The 22,164-nt window shown below is 44.0% G+C and overlaps 1 protein-coding gene across 1 annotated transcript; it reads left to right on the top strand.

The window, feature by feature from the left end:
• The first annotated feature begins 1,737 nt into the window (after positions 1–1,737).
• Positions 1,738–20,738, top strand: TMEM71 (transmembrane protein 71). Its single transcript, XM_038760494.1, is given in 9 exon segments — positions 1,738–1,969; positions 7,898–7,958; positions 9,822–10,034; positions 12,724–12,896; positions 14,449–14,634; positions 16,250–16,325; positions 17,080–17,141; positions 19,824–19,905; positions 19,907–20,738. Coding segments are annotated over 9 exon segments (1,131 nt in total). The 5' UTR covers positions 1,738–1,896; the 3' UTR covers positions 20,112–20,738.
• Positions 20,739–22,164: the final 1,426 nt, after the last annotated feature.

Below are 22,164 nucleotides of genomic sequence, written 5' to 3'. Positions count from 1 at the left end.
AACAAAACCTTTTAGACTGTGAGCCCACTGTTGGGTAGGGACCGTCTCTATATGTTGCCAATTTGTACTTCCCAAGCGCTTAGTACAGTGCTCTGCACACAGTAAGCGCTCAATAAATATGATTGATTGATTGATTAAAGCAAATCATGTGGACAGGTGTCAAGTCATCAGAATAATAATAATGATGGTATTTGTTAAGCGCTTACTATGTGCAAAGCACTGTTCTAAGCGCTGGGGAGGTTACAAAGTGATCAGGTTGTCCCACTGGGGGCTCACAGTCTTCATCCCCATTTTACAGATGAGGTCACTGAGGCCCAGAGAAGTTAAGTGACTTGCCCAAAGTCACACAGCTGACAGTTGGCGGAGCCGGGATTTGAACCCATGACCTCTGACTCCAAAGCCCAGGCTCTTTCCACTGAGCCCCGCTGCTTCTCCTAGAATAAATAGAAGTAAAACTAGATGCACATCATTACATTGACTTGTACTTACCAAGCGCTTAGTACAGTGCTCTGCACACAGTAAGCGCTCAATAAATACGATTGATTGATTGACTAACAAAATAAATAGCCTGGAGGTAGGAGGTATGTCTGTGTGTGCATCTAGATTTCACAGAATAGGGTTAGAGGGAAATAAGAATTGGTCATTCATTCATTCAATAGTATTTATTGAGCGCTTACTGTGTGCAGAGCACTGTACTAAGCGCTTGGGATGTACAAGCTGGCAACATATAGAGATGGTCCCTACCCAACAACGGGCTCACAGTCTGCTGTTGGAACTTCTATAGCTGGCATGACGGGCAGTGTGGTCTAATGGGTAGAGCACTGGCCTGGGCATCAGAAGCATGTTGCAACCTAGAGCAGGGATAAGCATAAAAACGCGCGTTCCCCCTGCAGGGTTGGACTAAGGGATCCGAACCCCGAACTTTAAAGACTAAATATTGCGAAGGAGCGAAGACCCAACGCAACTTTAGATGAAGCCAGCTGAAGTCAAGTTTTCACAGCGCCTGAAGCAGGGGGAGGTGATGATTTTATTCAGGAAAGAATAAGTCACCTGACCAACTATCACTGGAGGGAGACTGATCTGGGGCTTCAACACCCTGCCGGATTCCTCGCCCAATCAATCAATCAATCAATCAATCAATCGTATTTATTGAGCGCTTACTATGTGCAGAGCACTGTACTAAGCAGTTGGGAAGTACAAGTCGGCAACACACAGAGACAGTCCCTACCCAACAGTGGGCTCACAGTCTAGAAGGGGGAGACGGAGAACAAAACCAAACGTATTAACAAAGTAAAAGAAATAGAATAGATATGTACAAGTAAGATAAATAAATAAATAAATATGTACAAACATATATACAGGTGCTGTGGGGAAGGGAAGGAGGTAAGATGGGGGGGATGGACAGGGGGATGAGGGGGAGAGGAAGGAAGGGGCTCAGTCTGGGAAGGCCTCCTGGAGGAGGTGAGCTCTCAGTAGGGCCTTGAAGGGAGGCAGAGAGCTAGCTTGGCGGATGGGCAGAGGGAGGGCATTCCAGGCCCAACTAATCTTGGTCTTCGGTTTGTTCTTCAGAACGAAGGCCTCTTCTGAGAGACCCAGCAGGAAACGTGACCTCATTCTGCCTCTTGGTTCCTCATTGCGCGAACTGTTTTCAAAAGGAAACAGAGGGGTTGCAGAGCGACTGACGTTCCCAAGACCCTGGAGCTTTCCTGTTTTAGGAAGCAGCGGAAAGAACAAAGTATTTTCCATCCCAGAGAAGCTTTTGTTGACGACCAAACTGTACGTGTGTGCGCGTCTAACTCTACCGACGGACCTAAGACTGTGTTCAGCTTGCTTGGAAGATTTTTCACCTGTTGACAGTCCCAGGAGGTCTCCTCTGACGGTCAACTTTCCGCAAAGATGGACATTTATCGGAATCTCCTGACAGTGGCAAAGGAGAGAAGAGACCGGACAATCCCTCCAGAGTTACAATGTATGAACAAATTCTTTCTCGGAGGGGGCTGTTGTCTTTGGACGTTACCGTTAAATGAGACGTGTTACTTGAAAATGCTAAGCTCAGTGACTTCAATCACGCTAAGTGTTGCAGATTTGGAATGTTAATGAATTGGGTTGTAAGTGTTTCTGGGCTGCTGCAGAATGCACAATGCGCTGAATATCGGGAACCCAGGCTTCAGAGCGGCTATTAGTGAGAAAGAGATTAAAGCACGTTGATTTGGACTTGGGCCAGATGCAAAAAAAAAAAAAAATCATCACATAATTGCATTTTAGACAATGAAATTTCACAGCAAATTAAAACCGAGACGCTCCACTTGTCTGGATTTCAAATGTGTCTGTGAAATAGCTTGGATTTTTCTTTATTCTTTTTCAGTTTTTTTTTTTTTTTTGGTTTGGGATCTTATTTAGCAATATGCTTTGAATAATTGTGGACGCAAGTTGGGAAATCAGCATTCAACTGTGGGACTTGTTCCTTTTAATTGTGGTATTTGTTAAATGATTATTATGTGCCAAGCAGTCTACTAAGTGCATGATAATCCACTGGGGGAGAATAGGTACTTAATCCTCATTTTTCAGCTGTTAGGAAACTGAGGTACAAAGCAATTAAATGACCTGTCCTAGGCCACACAGCAGACAAGTGGCAAAACTGGGATTAGAACTCAGGACCTCTGACATCCAAGTTCATGGCCTTTCACTAGACCACATTGCTTCTCTATTTGTTGTATGAGCTTATTATAGACTCAAAAGACTTGAAGAACAGGTTTACCAACTCTGTTGTATTCTTCCAAGTGCTCAATACAGTGCACTGGGGATAGTAAGAGCTCAGTACATACCACTGATAACGATGATAATTTGTACATATTTATTACTCTATTTATTTATTTTACTTGTATATATCTATTCTATTTATTTTATTTTGTTAATATGTTTGGTTTTGTTCTCTGTCTCCCCCTTCTAGACTGTGAGCCCGCTGTTGGGTAGGGACTGTCTCTATATGTTGCCAACTTGTACTTCCCAAGCGCTTCATACAGTGCTCTGCACACAGTAAGCGCTCAATAAATATGATTGATTGATTGATTGATTGATTGATTGATGAGGGTAGGTACCCTATCTACTATCGTACTCTCCCAGGCGTTAAACGCAGTGCTCTGCCCAGAGGAAGCACTCAAAAAATCCGATCGATTGGTTGATAGTCAGGGGATCCGGATTTTAGTCCTAACTGTCACTGGTCTGCTGTGTGGATTTGGCCAAGTCACATAGCCTCTCTGGGCCTCAGTTTTCCCATCTGTAAACTGCAGAGAAAATGCCCATCTCAAACTATTAGCCCTCTGCGCATCCTGGGTGGTATCTGATCTGCTAAATATTACTCTATTTATTTATTTATTTTACTTGTAAATATCTATTCTATTTATTTTATTTTGTTAGTATGTTTGGTTTTGTTCTCTGTCTCCCCCTTTTAGACTGTGAGCCCACTGTTGGGTAGGGACTGTCTCTATATGTTGCCAATTTGTACTTCCCAAGCGCTTAGTGCAGTGCTCTGCACATAGTAAGCGCTCAATAAATACGATTGATGACTTAGTACAGTGCTCTGCACATGGTAAGCGCTCAATAAATACGATTGATTGATTGATTGCCAAGCCTCTGTGTTAATCCTCACGCCTGGCACCTAGTAGGCACTTAGTCAACACCATAATTATCTTGCACCTAGTTAATAGCATTTATTGAGGGTTTACTGTGTGCAGAGCACTGTACTAAGCCCTGGAGAGAGATCAGTAGAATTGGAAAACACTGTCTGCCAACAAGAAGTTTAGGGTCCCACACTAAGCGTTAGTTCCGGTGTGCTAGAGCCTGAATTTAGGAAGATTTGGGACTAGAGAGGTTTAAGCTATATTTAACAGTCAAGAGAAAGTGGAAACCAGAAAATGAAAGCTTAAATAGTTGGCTTAATGTCGACGTCTTTGACTGGCAGCTAATCCATTATTCAGTCAGTGCTGTGCTATGCAGGTGCAGCTTATTTTTAAAGTGTATTTTGTAATTTATGTAAACAATCCAACCTTGCCATTATTGGTATTGCCTTTTTTATTTGGACCTAAATATGTTAATGAAACCTGGCAGAAGCAGTGGTCCTCAATGAGAAATGCATTATTTCTGTTTTTCTGCAAAAGATTCTGGCTCTCATCTAAGTATGTTTTGGAGTATCCAAGGCCATCCTGTGAGTTAGACAGCTTAAAGATTTCTTAGTAATTGCGTCTAAAACCTCTCAACATCAGTGAACCAGCTCTGTTTGCATGGGGCTTATTATCAAGACTGAAAATAAGTAAATATTTCTGTTAGAATAAGCTTTGCTTAACTAAAAGAAGAACCCACATGCCCAGGAGAAGCACTAGATACTATGGAAATATTACTTTAAAAAAATCAGTGCCCAAGAAGAGCTCAAAGGGAATTCTTGACCAAGCTCTGACTCCAGTTCTATGGCTGTAAATCACTGAAAAGTGAAAATGTTTGTTGTTAGGCTAATGATTTTCCTATTTTTACTATATGCCCCCCCCCCTTTTTAACTTTTTTTTATAAATATATGATGTTTGGGGAATCCACTTTCCCAATCTATAATAGCTCATTTAGCCCGTAAACTCCTTGAGGGCAGGAATCATGTCTATTAACTATTATTGTACTCTCCCAAACAGTACAGAGCTTGACCAAAAAATAGAAACTTAATCCAAATTATTAATAGGTGGAAACAGATGTGAGCATTGCTACCACCAGGGAATGTGTCTATCAACTCTGTTGTATTGGACTCTCCCAAGCGCTTAGCACAGAGCTCCGTGCATAGTAAGGGCCTAAAAAATACCATTGATTGATTGACCAATAGACAGGGCTGTAGCAATTAACAAGAAATAGCAATGCACATTCCTCGAGGCATTTATCTTTTTGAGGGTTTGAATCTTTTTAGAGATGCGAGATTCAAATGGGCTTTCTTTGATTTTGCTGTTCTCCAGACTATTAACCATCTGTCGGTAGTTTGTGTTTCTTAAATACTAGTGATTTCTGAGTTGAATTTGACTTCCTGGCAAGAAATGTTTTTCCTTTCAGTGCAAATAAAAAATCAGGATGCGTATAATTGCCTCTGCAGAAAAATGAGAAAGGATACTGTTTAGCAACAACCATTAGGGTGAAAAGCTGCCTGCGTGTGAACATCGCGCTCTTACGGGCAGGGAACGTGCCGCTAATTCTGTTGTTGTCCCAAGCGCTTAATACAGTGCTCCGCACCTAGTAAGCTCTCAATAAATACGGCTGATTGATTGGGATCCCTTCTTGCAGAAAGGATTTATTTTACTCGTTCATATTTACCATTCTATTTTGTCAATGATGTGCATCTAGCTTTACTTTTATTTATTCTGATGACTTGACACCTGTCCACATGTTTTGTTTTGTTGCCTGTCTCCCCCTTCTAGACTGTGAACCCGTTGTTGGGTATATATGTTGCCACCTTGTACTTCCCAAGCGCTTAGTCCAGTGCTCTGCACACAGTAAGCGCTCAATAAATACGATGAAATGAAAGGAGGGCGGGGTTCAGGCGGAAACTCAGCAGTGACTGTTGCAAGTCGCCCTCTTCCTTCCTCTTGTTTTGGCCCCCAAACAACCTCTACTCGCCTTCCAACCTAGTCATCCGGCCTCTCCACCCTTCCCCTTTCGAAGAGTGTTCTCCCTTCCGCGGGACCCCAAATTCTTCATAATAAAGTCGAGCCAACTCTCTTCTTGGAGACAGTGTCTACTCTGCTCCATTTACATTATCAGCACTAGCATTGGTACAAGCCCTCCGTTGCAGTTTTATAATAACAATAATGTTGGTATTAAGTGCTTACGAAGTGCCAAGAACTGTTCTAAACACTGGGGTAGTTACAAGGTCAACAGGTTGTCCCACGTGGGGCTCACAGTCTTAATCCCCATTTTCCAGATGAGGTAATGGAGGCCCAGAGAAGTGAAGTGACTTGCCCAAAGTCACACAGCTGACAAGTGGCGGAGCCGGGATTAGAACCCACGACCTCTGACTCCCAAGCCCGGGCTCTTTCCACTAAGCCACGCTGCTTCTCTGATTTCAAATAATTTGAAATTCTCATAATTTCAAAGCTAGATGAGACACCCCATGAGGCCAAGATTAGGTCTGATAGGCCAAGATGATCTCTGATAGGCCAAGATCAATCAATCAATCGTATTTATTGAGCGCTTACTGTGTGCAGAGCACTGTACTAAGCGCTTGGGAAGTACAAGTTGGCAACATATAGAGACAGTCCCTACCCAACAGTGGGCTCACAGTCTAGAAGGGGCTCACAGTCTCATTCTTGGACGTAACATACTCGCTCACTACATAAATTGTGTGGTCATTTGTTTGGTGAAATGCTCCCAGTCTCCCCATTGTTTCCCCTTCATGTTGAATTTTGATGGTATTTGCCGGTCACCTACTATAGGCTAAGCACCATGCTAGGTGCTGGGGTAAATACTAAATGATCATATCGGACACAAGTCCCACAGTAGGTTTAATCTGTACTAACAATTTTGCAAAAAATGGACTTCCACAAATTACTGACTAAGCAAATAAAATAAAACCCGAGACATTGAATTGAGGTTTGCCTTTTCACCACAATATGTTTCCTAACTTTTTCTTGTCCAAATTACCGTTTGTTTTTTTAAAGGTGTTAAGCACTTAATATGTGCCAGACATATTAAGCACTGGGGTTGATACAGAGCAAATGGGTAGGACACAGTCCCCGTCCCACATGGGGCTCACAGCCTTAATCCCCATTTTACAGATGGGGTAACTGAGGCACAGGAAGTGAAGCGACTTGCCCAAGGTCACACAACAGACAAGTGGCAGAGCCGGGATTAGAACCCAAGACCTTCTTCCTCCAGGGCCCGGGCTCAATCTCTTAGGCCATGCTGCTTCTCTGTTCACGTTCATGGTATTAGTAATAATAATAATAATAATAATAATAATAATAATAATAATGGCATTTTTAAGCGCTTACCATGTGCAAAGCACTGTTCTAAGCTCTGGGGAGGTTACAAGCTGATCAGGTTGTCCCACGGGGGGCTCACAGTCTTCATCCCCATTTTCCAGATGAGGGAACTGAGGCCCAGAGAAGTGAAGTGATTTGCCCAAAGTCACGCAGCTGACAAGTGGCGGAGCTGGGATTTGAACCCATGACCTCTGACTCCAAAGCCCGGGCTCTTTTCACTGAGCCACGCTGCTTCTCAGGCAGCGTGTTCATGGTCTCTTCATGCTCCCCTTTGCTTGGCTGGATCTCCAAATAATAATAATAATAATGATGGTATTTGTTAAGCGCTTACTATGTGCTGGGCACTGTACTAAATGCTGGGAGTCCTGTGGACCAAACAAATGAATACCCCATGCTCAGAGGCCCTTGGATGCCAGCTTAATTTCACAGGGGGCCTTCAAAGATGTCAGAATCCAAAGTCTGCCCTTCACATTCACTTGACTCTGCCCATCCCGATGACAGGGTCTTGCGACGGGCCTGTTCATTCATTCAATCATATTTATTGAGCACTTACTGCGTGCAGAGCACTGTACTAAGCGTTTAATAAAGGTATTTGTCAAGCGCTTACTATGTGCAGGCACAATACTAAGCGCCGGGGTTGGACGCAAGCCAATCGGGATGGACCCAATCTGTCCCACGTAGGGCTCACAATCTCGATCCCCATTTTACAGACGAGGTAACCGAGGCCGAGAGAAGTGAACCCAAGGTCACACAGCAGAAAAGTGGCGGAGCCGGGATTAGAACCCATGACATTCTGACTCTCAGGCCCCCGCTCTATCCACTGGGCCACTGGAGTCCTATTCGGCCTGTTGCGTCAAGTGCCCTGACTCCTTCTTTCCTTCTTTCCGCAGGGACTCCGGCGTTTGAGAGGGAATCCAGCAGGCGGTCGTCACCTGACTGTGGTTTTCCAAGGTATTCCACGTAGCCGGGATTTTCCCTCAAGAAATTCCTTCAGGGCTCATTTCATTGCGTGGGTTGGTTTTCATTTGAATATATTAGTTATATATTATATATATTAGCTCTCTTCCTCCCTTCAGGGCCCTACTGAGAGCTCACCTCCTCCAGGAGGCCTTCCCAGACTGAGCCCCCTCCTTCCTCTCCCCCTTGTCCCCCTCTCCATCCCCCCATCTTGCCCCTTTCCCTTCCCCACAGCACCTGTATATATGTATATATGTTTGTACATATTTATTACTCTATTTATTTTACTTGTACATATCTATTTATTTTATTTTGTTAATATGTTTGGTTTTGTTCTCCATCTCCCCCCTTTTAGACTGTGAGCCCACTGTTGGGTAGGGACTGTCTCTAGATGTTGCCAACTTGGACTTCCCAAGCGCTTAGTACAGTGCTCTGCATCATCATCATCATCAATCGTATTTATTGAGCGCTGACTATGTGCAGAGCACTGGACTAAGCGCTTGGGAAGTACAAATTGGCAACATATAGAGACAGTCCCTACCCAACAGCGGGCTCACAGTCTAAAAGTCACAGTCTGCACACAGTAAGCGCTCAATAAACACGATCGGTTGATTGATTGATTGATTTTTTCCTCGAGCGCAATCATCCGCCGTTTTCATCTGAATATTTCTGTGCGGGTCTCTGCCAGTTCCAGCTAGGTCTGGGGATTCGCAGAGGGGATGGAGATGTTTGATGGCCAGATGGAGGTTGTCTAAAAGCAGTTGGGGGGCCTGAAGTATTGCCCTCCCTACCCCCCTGCCAATTTTGGCTAGCACCGGAGTAGCGTGTGAAGACAGCCGATACTCATCATCATCATCATCACCATCAATCGTATTTATTGAGCGCTTACTATGTGCAGAGCACTGTACTAAACGCTTGGGAAGTACAAATTGGCAACATATAGAGACAGTCCCTACCCAACAGTGGGCTCACAGTCTAAAAAGCGGGCTCACAGTCTAAAAACGCTGGCTGTGAGTGTGAGTCTGAGACTCATCAATCAGTCAAGAGCGTGGCTTAGTGAGAAGCAGTGTGGCATAGTGGATAATAATAATAATAATAATAATGGCATTTATTAAGCACTTACTATGTGCAAAGCACTGTTCTAAGCACTGGAGAGGTTACAAGGTGATCAGGTTGTCCCACAGGGGGCTCCCAGTCTTAATCCCCATTTTCCAGATGAGGTAACCGAGGCCCAGAGAAGTTAAATGACTTGCCCAAAGTCACACAGCTGACGCAATTTCTCTGTGCCTCAGTTCCCTCATCTGTAAAATGGGGATTAAGACTGTGAGCCCCACGTGGGACAACTTGATCACTTTGTAACGCCCTCCGCCAGCGCTTAGAACAGTGCTCTGCACATAGTAAGCGCTTAATAAATGCCATTATTATTATTAAATACTATTGATAGACTGATGGGCTGAGACAGTATATGTTGCCAATTTGTACTTCCCAAGTGCTTAGTACAGTGCTGTGCACATAGTAAGTGCTCAATAAATACGATTGATGATGATGATGATGGGTTTGAATCCTGACTCCACCGCGTGTCTGCTGTGTGACCTTGGGCAAGTCACTTAACTGCTCTGAGCTTCAGTGACCTCATCTGTAAAATGGGGATTAAGACTGTGAGCCCCACGTGGGACAACTTGATCACCTTGTAACCCCCCCTCAGTGCTTAGAACAGTGCTCTGCACATAGTAAGTGCTTAATAAATGCCATTATTATTATTAAATATTATTGATAGACTGATGGGCTGAGACAGTGTGATTTCGGTCCATGGGCCAAAAATAGGAGCCGGAAGAGGTGACCCTTCTCTCTCTTCAGCTGGTCCCGTGCCTTCCTGGACGGCGACCTCTCCTTCGAATGCTGCCCCAGCAATCTCCTGAAGGACTCACGCCTGGCCTGCCGTCGCAGCCCCCGGCTCCTCACCAACGGCTACTACGTCCTGACCGAAGACAGCTTCCTCTCGGACGAGGACGGCAACGTAACCCTCAGCCCCTCTCACACCAGTGTCATCTACAAAGAAAATTCAGTGAGGTGAGCGCAGGGAGTCTCCCTTTCCCGGAGGTTCCGAGTAGGGTCTTCCCAGTGGGAATCTCCACCCGACTCCAGCTCAGCTGGTGGGAGAGAGAGAGAGTGTGTGTATTTGTGTGTGTGTGTGTGTGTGTGTGTAGGGGGACTTTTGGAGAGGAGTGGACAAAGTCTCTAGACTGTAAGCTCATTGTGGGCAGAGAATGTGTCTGTTTTTTATTATATTTTTATTATATTGTAATAATAATAATAATAATGACGGCATTTATTAAGCGCTTACTATGTGCAAAGCCCTGTTCTAAGCGCTGGGGAGGTTACGAGGTGATCAGATTGTCCCACGGGGGGCTCACAGTCTTAATCCTCATTTTACAGATGAGGTAACTGAGGCTCAGAGAAGTTAAGTGACTTGCCCAAGGTCACACAGCAGACGTGTGGTGGAGCCGGGAATTAGTATTAGTAATAATAATAATGATGATGGCATTTGTTAAGCGCTTACTATGTGCCAGGCACTGTTTTAACCGCTGGGGGTATACAAGGTAATCAGGCTGTCCCACGTGGGGCTCACAGTCTTAATCCCCATTTTCCAGATGAGGGAACTGAGGCACAGAGAAATTAAGTGTCAGCTGTGTGACTGCCTGTCCTTTGGGCTCAGAATGGACATGACAGCAACTTTTAGCCAAGATGACGACTGTTTCCAAAGGAGTTCATGTTCCATATCAAGCGCTTAGTACAGTGCTCTGCAGACAGTAAGTGCTCAATAAATATGATTATTGAATGAATAATAATAATAATGGCATTTATTAAGCGCTTACTATGTGCAAAGCACTGTACTAAGTGCTGGGGAGGTTACAAGGTGATCAGGTTGTCCCATGGGGGGGGCTCACAGTCTTAATCCCCATTTTACAGTTGAGGTAACTGAGGCCCAGAGAAGTGAAGTGACTTGCCCAGAGTCACACAGCTGACAAGTGGCGGAGCCGGGATTTGAACCCATGACCTCTGACTCCAAAGCCCAGGCTCTTTTCCAATTGTACTCTCCCAACCGCTTAGTACGGCGCATTGCTCACAATAAGTGCTCGGAAATGAATGAATGAGATCACAGCATCAGTCCAGGATGCCACTGGAAAACTCAGAACTGTCTATGGTCTTTTCCATGTATCCTTTAACTCCCACCCCCAGTTAGCCCCCACCTCTCCGAGCCACGTCAACCCCACCCAATTTCTGCTCTTTGACCCTCAGCCCCATATTAATATATGAACCAGTGGCGAATCTCACTCTGCGTGAGAGTGATTCATTCGTTCATTCATTCAATCGTATTTATTGAGCGCTTACCATGTGCAGAGCACTGGACTAAGCGCTTGGGAAGTCCAAGTTGGCAACATCTAGAGCCGGTCCCTACCCAACAGCGGGCTCACAGTCTAGAAGGGGGAGACAGACAACAAGACAAAACATATTAGCAAAATAAAATAAATAGAATAAATATGTACAAGTAAAATATATAAATAGAGTAATAAATACGTACAAACATATATACGAATATACATGAACCAGTGGCGAATCTCACTCTGCGTGAGAGTGATTGAGAAGCAAGCAGGGTAGTTTAGTGGAAAGATCACGAGCCAGGGAGTTAGAGGACCTGGGTTTTAATTCCAGATCTGCCACTTGTCTGCTGTGTGACCTTGGGCAAGTCACTTCACTTCTCTGTGCCTCAGTTACCTCATCTGTAAAATGGGGATTGAGACTGTGAGCCCCAGGTGGGTCAGGGACTGTGTCCAACTTGATTTGCTTGTTCTGCCCCATTGCTTAGTAGCGTGGCTTAGTGGAAAAGAGCCCGGGCTTGGGAGTCAGAGGTCATGGGTTCGGATCCCAGTTCCGCCACTTGTCAGCTGTGTGACTTTGGGCAAGTCACTTCACTTCCCTGGGCCTCAGTTCCCTCATCTGTAAAATGGGAATTAAGACTGTGAGCCCCACGTGGGACAACCTGCTGACCTTGTATCTACCTCAGTGCTTAGAACAGTGCTTGGCACATAGTAAACACTTAACAAAAACCATCATTATTATTATTACTACAGAGCCTGACATAGTAAGTGCTTAACAAATGCTGCAATTAGAATTATGTATGATACTTCTTTATTCATCTTTTTTATCCTCCACCCTGTGCAGTTACCAGTTATAGCCTTATTATTTCTCTTCCTCCCACCTTGTGGAAGTAATTTATGCCTACCCAAGGCCCCCATTGGATTGTAAGCTCCTTGAGGGAAAAGACCACATCTTCCACTTTCACTGTACTCTCCCTAACGCTCAGCACACAGTAGGCACCCAGAGCATTGCACTCTCTGCAGTGCTCTTCACAGAGTAAGCTCTCAGTTCAACGCTGTTCACACTGTAAGCACTCTGCACACGTTGGGCACTTAATCCACCCTGTTGGATGAATGAATACGATTTATTTGTACTTCCCAAGCGCTTAAGAGCCCACTGTTGGGTAGGGACTGTCTCTATATGTTGCCAATTTGTACTTCCCAAGCGCTTAGTACAGTGCTCTGCACATAGTAAGCGCTCAATAAATACGATTGATGATGATGATGATGATTTATGTCATCTTTATTTCAGTCACCTGCAATAGTATATTCACTGAAGATCTGTGCCTAGATACCTTTCCCCCCAACAGTCATTGCATTGCTTTCATTTCTCTTTCTAGAATATTTAGAAGGAGGAAAAAACTCCGCCGCTCTCTCGCTTCACTATTCGATCTCGGCGATGACGACGCTTGGCTCCATGGGGGTGTCTTTATTGATGCGGATTCCCCCTTAGGAGAGGTGGTCTGGGTCAAAAGGGACAACAGTCCGGATCCGTGCCTTTCCCGCGAAAGGGGTAAGCGTCGATCTTTGCCTTTTGGAAACACCAGTTCCAAACATCGTGTCGGAAGCTGACAAGGCCCCGCTTGAGAAGTCAGTTCAGGATTCAACTTGGCCAGCCACTTTCTCCCCTGATTGAGAAGCCGCATAGCCCAGCGGCTAGAGCAGGGGCCTGGGAATCGGAAAAGCCTGGGTTCTAATCCTGCCTCTGCCACTTGGCTGCTTGTGACCTTGGATAAGTCACTTCACTTCTCTGGACCTCGTCTGTAGAATGGGGATTAAGACGGTGAGCCCTGTGTGGGACACGGACTGTGTCCAACCTGTTCAGTTTGCATCTGACCCCGTGCTTAGAACAGTGCCTGGCACAGAGTAAGAGTTTAACAAATATAAAAAAAAAAATACAGAAGGGAACACCTGACGGTTGAGGGGGCCACATGATTTGTACTTCCCAAGCGCTTAGTACAGTGCTCTGCACACAATAAGCACTCAATAAATACGATTGAATGAAGGAATGAATGAATTGAGATAGCTAGAGATTCATTCATTCATTCAATCGTATTTATTGAGCGCTTACTGTGTGCAGAGCACTGTACTAAGCGCTTGGGAAGTACAAGTTGGCAACATCTAGAGATGGTCCCTACCCAACAGTGGGCTCACAGTCTAGAAGGGGAAGACAGAGAAGAAAACAAAACATATTAACAAAATAAAATAAATAGAATAAATATGTACAAATAAAATAAATAAATAATAATATAATAATAAAGAGATTAATTAGGCTGTGGTTCTCATGATCTCCATTGCAACTCCACTAGAAAAGTAGCATGGCCTAGTGAAAGAGGCATGGGCCCAGGAGTCAGAGGACTTGGTTACAATCCTTTCTCTGCCACTTGTCTGCCGAGTGACCTTAGGCAAGTCACTTCACTTCTCTGGCCCTCGGTTATCTCATCCGCCAAATGAGGATTAAATGTTCCCTCCCTCTGACTTAGACTGTGAGATCCATGTGGACTGTGTCCAACCTGATTGTCTTGCATCTACCCCGGTGCTCAGGACAGTGACTGGTACATTAAGCCCTCAACAAATGCCCGAAAAAGAGAAGTGACAATATCTTGAACCAGGGAGAGGAAGAGGCAAAATTCTGTAATCTGTTGGAGGAAAAACTGGGAGTATTTAGAGCCTGATCAGATGCGTAGCTTTGTTCCTTTGGTTTATTCCAAGCTCTACTTAATTCTAATGGGCTTCTTTTATTTTCTTCCCTCCTTGTTCAGCCTAGATTTCAAGGCCCAGCTCTAGATTATAAACTACTTGAGGGCAGGGACCGCACCCACTAACTCTACCATACTCTCCCAGGCACATAATAAAGGACTCTGGGCCCAGCAGGCGCTCAATCAATGCTATGGATCGACCGATTCCACTGAATATCAAGTTGTTTGGCTTATTCTCCTTCGTCAGGTAGTCTGACGGAGGCCTCAAAGATGAATCGTTGGAAACTTTCCATTATTCATAGTTGGCACATTTCTCTTCTGCGCCCTAAAGAAAGCCACCCAAACCCCCATCTTTTTCTCCATCAGGTGACACTGACTTTTCTGCCAAACCCAGGCCCTGGGTTCCAGACGAGGCAGCTGAAGCCCTGACCGAATCTTCCGCATCCAACAACGACGTACGTGGGCTTCCAAGAGGAAAGAGCTCGGCTTCGTTTCTTCCATCTCCACCGGTTGTCCCATGGGATTTCCGGGGACGAACTCTGGGTCCCTCAAGTGAGTTCACATATTTCTCTGAAACGACAAGCCTTGATAACTGTTTTTAAGGGCAATTCTGCTCTCTAGAATCAATCAATCAATCGTATTTATTGAGCGTTTACTGTGTGCAGAGCACTGTACTAAGCGCTTGGGAAGTATGTAGAAACAGTCCCTACCCAACAGTGGGCTCACAGTCTAAAAATTCTCTCCTAAATCTAGAAATTCTCTCCTAATAATTCTTCCCATGAGCCTGGGTAACACCCAGCAGGCCTTGGCACAATTTGTGCGAGAAAAAGAAAATAGAATGTTGTTTCCATCCATTTTCCTACTTGGGTCCCTTCCTGGATGATGCTCTTGGATTTATGACCTTTGGATTTTTGATATTAGCTCCAACCCCACAGCACCTATGTACTTATGTCTTTAAATGATATATTATAAATTACTTATTTATTCATATTATTGTCTGTCTCCCCCTCTACACTATGAGCTCATTATGGGCAGGGATCATGCCTGCCAATTCTGTTGTATTGTACTCTCCCAAGCACTTAATATAGTGCTCTGTACATAAAAAGCTCTCAATAAATACCATTGATTGATTAATTGGACTGGGTGGACTGAAACAGAAATGATACACATGCCTTGCTTTCATTTACTAGGGTGTTTGAATGCATTGACATTGACTATATAAGTGCTACGTACAGTGTTCTGCACACAAGAAGTGCTCAATAAATACCACTGATTGATATATATAATCAATCAATATATTGATATAATCAATATATATTATATATTATACATTATATATTATATATTATATAATATTATATCATGTATATGATTATATTATATCATATCACATCATATCATATTATATTATATTATATTGATTATATTGATATAATCAATCAATATATATATATATATATGTGTATATACATATATATGTATAATGTGCTCACTACAATAAACCCTTGAAAGGGTGAAAAAATAATTAATCCAGAGTAACCTTAGCAAGGATAATCATTTCTTTCTACTCTAATAACAATGGCCAATTAGTGAGGTACAGATGAGAGGTAAACTCGAATACAAAATATCAATCAATCATTTATCAATTAATTATCATTTATTAATCAATTTATTGAGCACTTATTGTATGCAGGACACTGTACTAATTGCTTAGAAGATAACAATGCGACAGAGTAGGTTGACAAGTTCCCTTCCCACAACAACCTTACAGTTTAATATAAATTAACATAATATATATATGAAATATAAATTTTGCTTATATTGTACTCTCCAAACATTTAGTGCAATACTGTGCAAACAGCAACTGCTCAATAAATACTATTGATTGATTGGTTGATTGGTTGATTCGATAGATGATTGAACAGAGAGAAACCTCTGCGAGTTTGGCCACATTAGGTGAGAGTACATTTTTGGTAGCTATGCGTATTTTTGTTTTGGAAAAGCAAGAGGAACTGAGGCAGTGATCCAGACCGTCCCTGGCAAATGATTTGAGGCAAGGTACATTTGCAAAGGGTTTTCGGAGAGTAGATTAAGAAGGGCTCAGAGGTTTCAGGGATCTATGACTTTTAATGAGTCCAAATGTATTATGTTTTTCTTTCCTTATTAGACTCAAATTCGCTGAGAAATGTCTTTTACCAAGTCATCCTGCTTACCACATGCTTAATCGTTTCTCTCTGTGCAAGGTAATTCTCATTTGATTTTTTTAAAATAATATTTTATTGAATAACTATGCAAACGGTCTTCCACACTTCTTGAATTTCACCCAGTGTAATAGAAGCCCCACACTTGATTAGTTGTTAGCCAACCATCTTCTGCCAAGTCTTTATTTTACATTGAAATAATTTTTTAAATGTTTTTATGGTGTTTGTCAGGCGCTATGTGCCAGGCCCTGTACTAAGCACTAGAAACAAGCTAATAAGGTTGGACGCAGTCCTTGTCACAGGCCTAATTCCCATTTTATGGATGAGGTAACTGTGGCACAGAGAAGTCGTGATTTATCCAAGGTCACCAGCAGACTAGGGGAAGAGTTGAGATGAGAACCCAGATCTTTCTGACTCCCAAACCCAATGCTGTATCCACTAGGCCATGTTGCTTCCTTAACACAACCTGATTTTTTAATAACACTGGGGTTTCCAGGAAAACGACTACCACGTAAGAGAAATGCTCATATATGGCATCACAATTGAAACCCTCAGTTAGATTTTTATAGTAACCTCTTAATAGTTCAGTGTTAATTTTCTACTGCTGCTTTTCTTCTGGGGTTCTAAATTCCGATTAGTAATAATGATAGTATTTGTTAAGCACTTATCATGTGCCAAGCACTGTTCTAAGCGCTACTTGGCCAAGGAGCAGACCATGAGTTCGGTGGGGACTGTCTTGTTTCAGAAGTATCTAGCTGGTCACCATATTCTAATGGAAGGAATATTTCTCTTTCAGATGCTTGCTAGGAGGACTCTTTGCCACTCTCCTGATATTTCCCCTGGTGCTAACTTTAATTTGTAAGTAAGAACCATACTTGTTGTCCACTGGATTATTTTTTCTATTTCTAATTCAAATTTCAGCCATGTCAAAACGGATATTTTAAAATTCTCCTTTTTTAATGGAATTTATGAAGTGTTTACTATGGGCCGTGCGGGAACTGATGCAAGATAAGCGGGTTAGACTAGGTCTCTCTCCGACGTGGGGCTCACAGTCTTAAACCCCGTTTTACAGATGAGGTAACTGAGGTCCAGAGAAGTGAAGTGACTTGCCTAAGGTCACGCAGTAGACAAGTGGTGGAGGCAAGATTAAAACTCAGGTCCTCTGACTCCCAAGCCTGTGTTCTTTCTCAACAAAGATGTTGTCAAGGCCTTGCCTTTCAGTTCTGTCAGCTCTTTCAAAACACCCACACACAGTAAGAGTTTTATCACCATATGGGATGGGAAGAGGAATATATAAGAGAAATACCAGTTGCCCCTCCTGAATAACGAATGAAGCCTTTGGATTTCCACAAAAAAATTGATTAGTCCATCAATCAATCAATCATTTATTTAATTATCCTTTGAATCTATGTTTTCTTACTGTTTTAACTTACTGTCAGTACATATTTGTCATTTTGTACCTGGGTTAAAGGATAAGCTTCTCATTGACTCTGCTAGTCTCTCCTGATAAAATTGTGAAACCCAATCTACATTCTTGCACTTCAGAGGGGAGAGAAGAAGCACAGCCTGTGGATAAAGCATGGATGTGGGAGTCAGAAGGATCTGGGTTCTAATCCCAGCTCCGCCACTCGTCTGCTGGGTGACCTTGGGCAAATCGCTTAGCTTCTCTGTGCCTTAGTTGCCTCATCTGTAAAATGGGGATTAGGACTGTGGGCCCAAGTGGACATGGACTGTGTCCAACCTGAGTAGCTTGTACCTACCCCAGCGGTTAGTACAGTGCCTGACATATAGTAAGTGCTTAACAAATACATTTTTTTAAAAAAAACCTCTCCCCGACTCCATCCTAGCCAACAAGCAACAGTCTTCTTCCGAATCATGACCCACTTGTTCTCAGAGGCCCATGGCAATCAATCAATCAATGGTATTTATTGAGTGCTCACTGTGTACAGAGCACTGTACTAAATGCTCAGGAGAGTACAATATAACGGAATAGGCAGACACATTTCCTGCCCGCAACAAGCTCGCAGTCTAGAGGGGATCCGGATGACTACTAATCCAACTGGAATAATAGTAATAATAATGACTGTAAGCTCATCGTAGGCAGGGAAAGTGTCTGTTTATTGTTATATTGTGCTCTCCCAAGGGCTTAGTACAATAAGTGCTTGATAAATACGATTGAACTAATGACTAGCGCTTAGTACAGTGCTCTGCACACAGTAAGTGCTCAATAAATACGATTGAATGAGTGACTATGTTATTTATTCAGTGCCTGTAATGGGCTAAAATCTGTACTAAGCCCTGAGATTGATACAAGACAATCAGATAGGACACTGTCCCTATCTCACAGGGGGCGCACAGCTGGGAGGACTATCTTATCCCCATTGTATAGATGAGGAAACTGAGGCACAGAGAGGTTACGAGACTTGACCAAGGTCAAACAGCAGGCCAGGGGCAGAGCTGGAATCTTTGTTTTGCTGTCTTTCTCCCCCTTGTAGACAGTGAGCCTGTTGTTGGGTGGGGACTGTCTCTATAGGTTGTCGAACTGTACTTCCCAAGCGCTTAGTACAGTGCTCTGCACACAGTAAGCGCTCAATAAATACGACTGAATGAATGAATGATCCTGGGTCACCCTACTCACAGTTTCGTGCTCGTCCCATTGCTCTTCCCATTAGATCTCCCCGTCTCTCATCCTCACGGTCTAGGATGAAGCAAGAGACACCTGGACAACTTCAAGCAGGTCGTAGCCTTTCAAACAGGGTAACACTAAATTTGAGAAGGACCCATAAATAGAGACATTGCCTGGCTATCTTCATATCTGTGGGAAGCCTAGGGAGAAAAAGAATAGGTGATGGGGGTGATGGAAATTATTATTGGCTCGGAGGCAAAAACAGTGACATTTTCTCTTGGTAGACTGTACTCCAAAATCCCTGTCAAAGTGTCTTGTTAAAACTATCATAAATTGGCTGGCATATAATCGAGAATTAAAAGAGCACAGGCCCGGAAGACAGAAGGCCTGGGTTCTCATCACAGCTCTGCCTTCTGTCTGATGTGTGTGACCTTGGGCATGTCACTTTAACTTCTCTGTGCCTCAGTTACCTCATCTGTATGATGGGGACTAAAAACCTCCCTCCTTTGAATTAGACTGTGAGCCCCATGTGGGACAGGGATGGTGTCCAACCTGATTGTCTTGTATCTACCCAGTTCCCTCATCTGTAAAATGGGGATTAAGGCTTTGAGCCCCACGTGGAACAACCTCCAGCACTTAGAACAGTGCTTTGCACATAGTAAGCACTTAACAAATGCCATTATTATTACTGTTTTTACCCCAGAGCCTAGTACACTGCCTAGCCTATAGGACATGTTTAACAATCAACTTGTACTTCCCAAGCACTTAGTACAGTGCTCTGCACACAGTAAGTGCTCAATAAATACGATTGAATGAATGAACAAGAATCATATGAAAATGAATATTTAAAATGTCTCAGACCAGGCATTCATTGGTCATTTTTTTCCCCTTTCCTTTCTTTCCTGTTTGTCTAGGTTGGTCCAAGTTTGAAAAATCATTTCCAGGTTCTTTCGTGGGGGGCCGAGTCAACATTTCTAGGGGTTGGTGCAACCGGAGAGGGGCGAAGTGGAAGTGGAAGCCCGTGGAAGTTCAAAATGAGAGAAGAGGAAGAGCCCAAGGCGGGCCATGAAGTCGGTCAGGCCCGGGGAGAGGATTGGCAGTGGGAAAGCCCCGGGCAGAAATCCCAGCCAGAAGACCCCCTTCTCCCACAGGGAGCTCAGTCACGATGGAGCAGCAGCGAAACAAAGGTCCGGCTCAAATGAGCAGCCTCAAGTTGAATCCCCGGCTTTTATTCTGACTCCTGAGGGCATCGGGTAAGGCCAAAATGGGGTCAAGCGGGCCCTTGACTGGCCGCATCCGTCCATTAATAATAATAATGTTGGTATTTGTTAAGCGCTTACTATGTGCAAAGCACTGTTCGTTCATTCTGAATCTCCCCTGCCAACTGGGCTCTCCCTAGCCAGGAGCTGCGGCTCCCACCGGGCAAAGAGGGAGGCTTGGTGTAGTTCTAATCTGAAGGCTTTCTCCCACTGTTGTTTGCTTTATTTCATCTGCCTCGGGCTGGGCTCACCTGGCAGCCACAGCTGCTGTGCAGGCATTTGGAAAACAAAGGTGACAGCAGGTGGACTTTGAGCCCGGTAGCCACTTCCCACCCGGTTTTTAAATCCTGTTTGTCAGACAGGGAAAACAAGAGAGAACGGGCCAACCCAAGGACCGCCCTGACAGAAAGGGCCAGGACGGACACAACAGGCCTGTGCCATGCCCTACCTGGATTGATGTTTCACTTTAGTGCCCCAGAGACTTGTGCCAGGAGTAAGAGACAGAGAGACACAGATGGGATAGAAAAGGAGCTTTCTTCTCCTCAGCCCTTCCAAGCCTAGTGGAGAAAGTCCAAGCCTGGGAGTTAGAGGACCTTGATTCTAACCCCGGCCTCACCACTTGTCTGCTGTGTGACCTTGGGCAAGTGACTTGACTTCTCTGGGCCTCGGTTACCTCATCTGTAAAATGGGGATGAAGATTGTGAGTCCCATGTGGGACAGGGGCTGTGTCCAACTTCCCCAGAGCTTAGTTCAGTACGGTACAGCGCAGCACATAACAAATGCCATTAAAAAAAATATCCTAGAACTGTGGTATGAATCAGTAAAGGAAGAGAGTTCCCCTTTCTCTCAACTCATTTGGGACTCCGACCTCAAACTTCCAGTTCCACCCTGAGTTCAGACCAGGGCCAGCTGAATGTTTGAACAGGGGAGAACCGGTCCCTTCTACTGATGGTTGGAACTCGCCCCCGCCTTGGTCAGAAACAGAGTGGGTGAGGTCAGTGCTTCAGGCTAGCAGTCTGCAATTTTCTACATTGTGATCAACTGCCCAGATCACCGCACTTTTAAGAGGATTTTGGTGAAACAAGAGCAATAAAAATGATTCAAAAGGGGAAAAGTTGTCTCAAGGAAATAGTAAAAGTGGACGTATGCCTGGGAAAGAGAACACTGGGTGGCTTGGCCTAGTGTAAAGAACGTGATGTGGTGGGAACCTGGAGGCCAAAGGTTCTAATCTCAGTTCTGCCCCTGTCCTCCTGTATGACCTTGGGCAAGTCACTTGACCGCTCTGGACCTCACTGACCTCACCTGACTGACCTGCCTTCCCTTACCTCCCAGGGTTGTCAGGCGGATAAAAATGATTTAATTGATGTAAAAGCATTTTGGAGAAATAAAAACACTCAACAAATTCAAAAGACACCTAAGAGACTAATTAAAGAAGGTTTCTACAGATATAAATGTTTAAAAAATGCTGACCGGTTGCTCATCAGCACGACAGAGGATTAGCAAGAGGAAAAGACTCTTCTTTCATTAGCAGTTGTACTATTTTGAATCTCACCGACTCTGAAATCTCACTCTTTGACCCCAACCTCCTCACCTGCTTCTCTTCTGTTAACACCTCCCCACAAAACCGGCCAGTCCTCCTGACCCCACAAGGAAGACCCCAAATCTCTTGACCCTTCCATTTATCCCAGGCCATCATGTCTCACTTGGACTCCCTACCCAACCTCCCCTCTCTCTTCATGCACAAATCCATGCACTCAACTCCATCCCCCGACTCCCAGCTTCTCTGAGATTTTGTGAGGACAAAATCATCATCAGTGGCATTCACTGAGCACTTACTGTGTGCAGAGCACTGTACTAAGTGCTTGGGAGAGTACACTACAGCAGAGTTGGTAGAAATGTTCCCTGCCCACCATGAGTTTATAAGGTAAATGTTCTTAATGAATGCTTTGGAATTTTTCTGAAGCTCTTTCCAAATTCAGGGCATTACGATTCCCTA

This window comes from Tachyglossus aculeatus, chromosome 18, assembly GCF_015852505.1.
Source record: "Tachyglossus aculeatus isolate mTacAcu1 chromosome 18, mTacAcu1.pri, whole genome shotgun sequence".
Lineage (NCBI taxonomy): Eukaryota > Metazoa > Chordata > Mammalia > Monotremata > Tachyglossidae > Tachyglossus > Tachyglossus aculeatus.
Note: the sequence above shows the minus strand (reverse complement) of the source record. Positions and strands in the feature narration are given on the sequence as shown.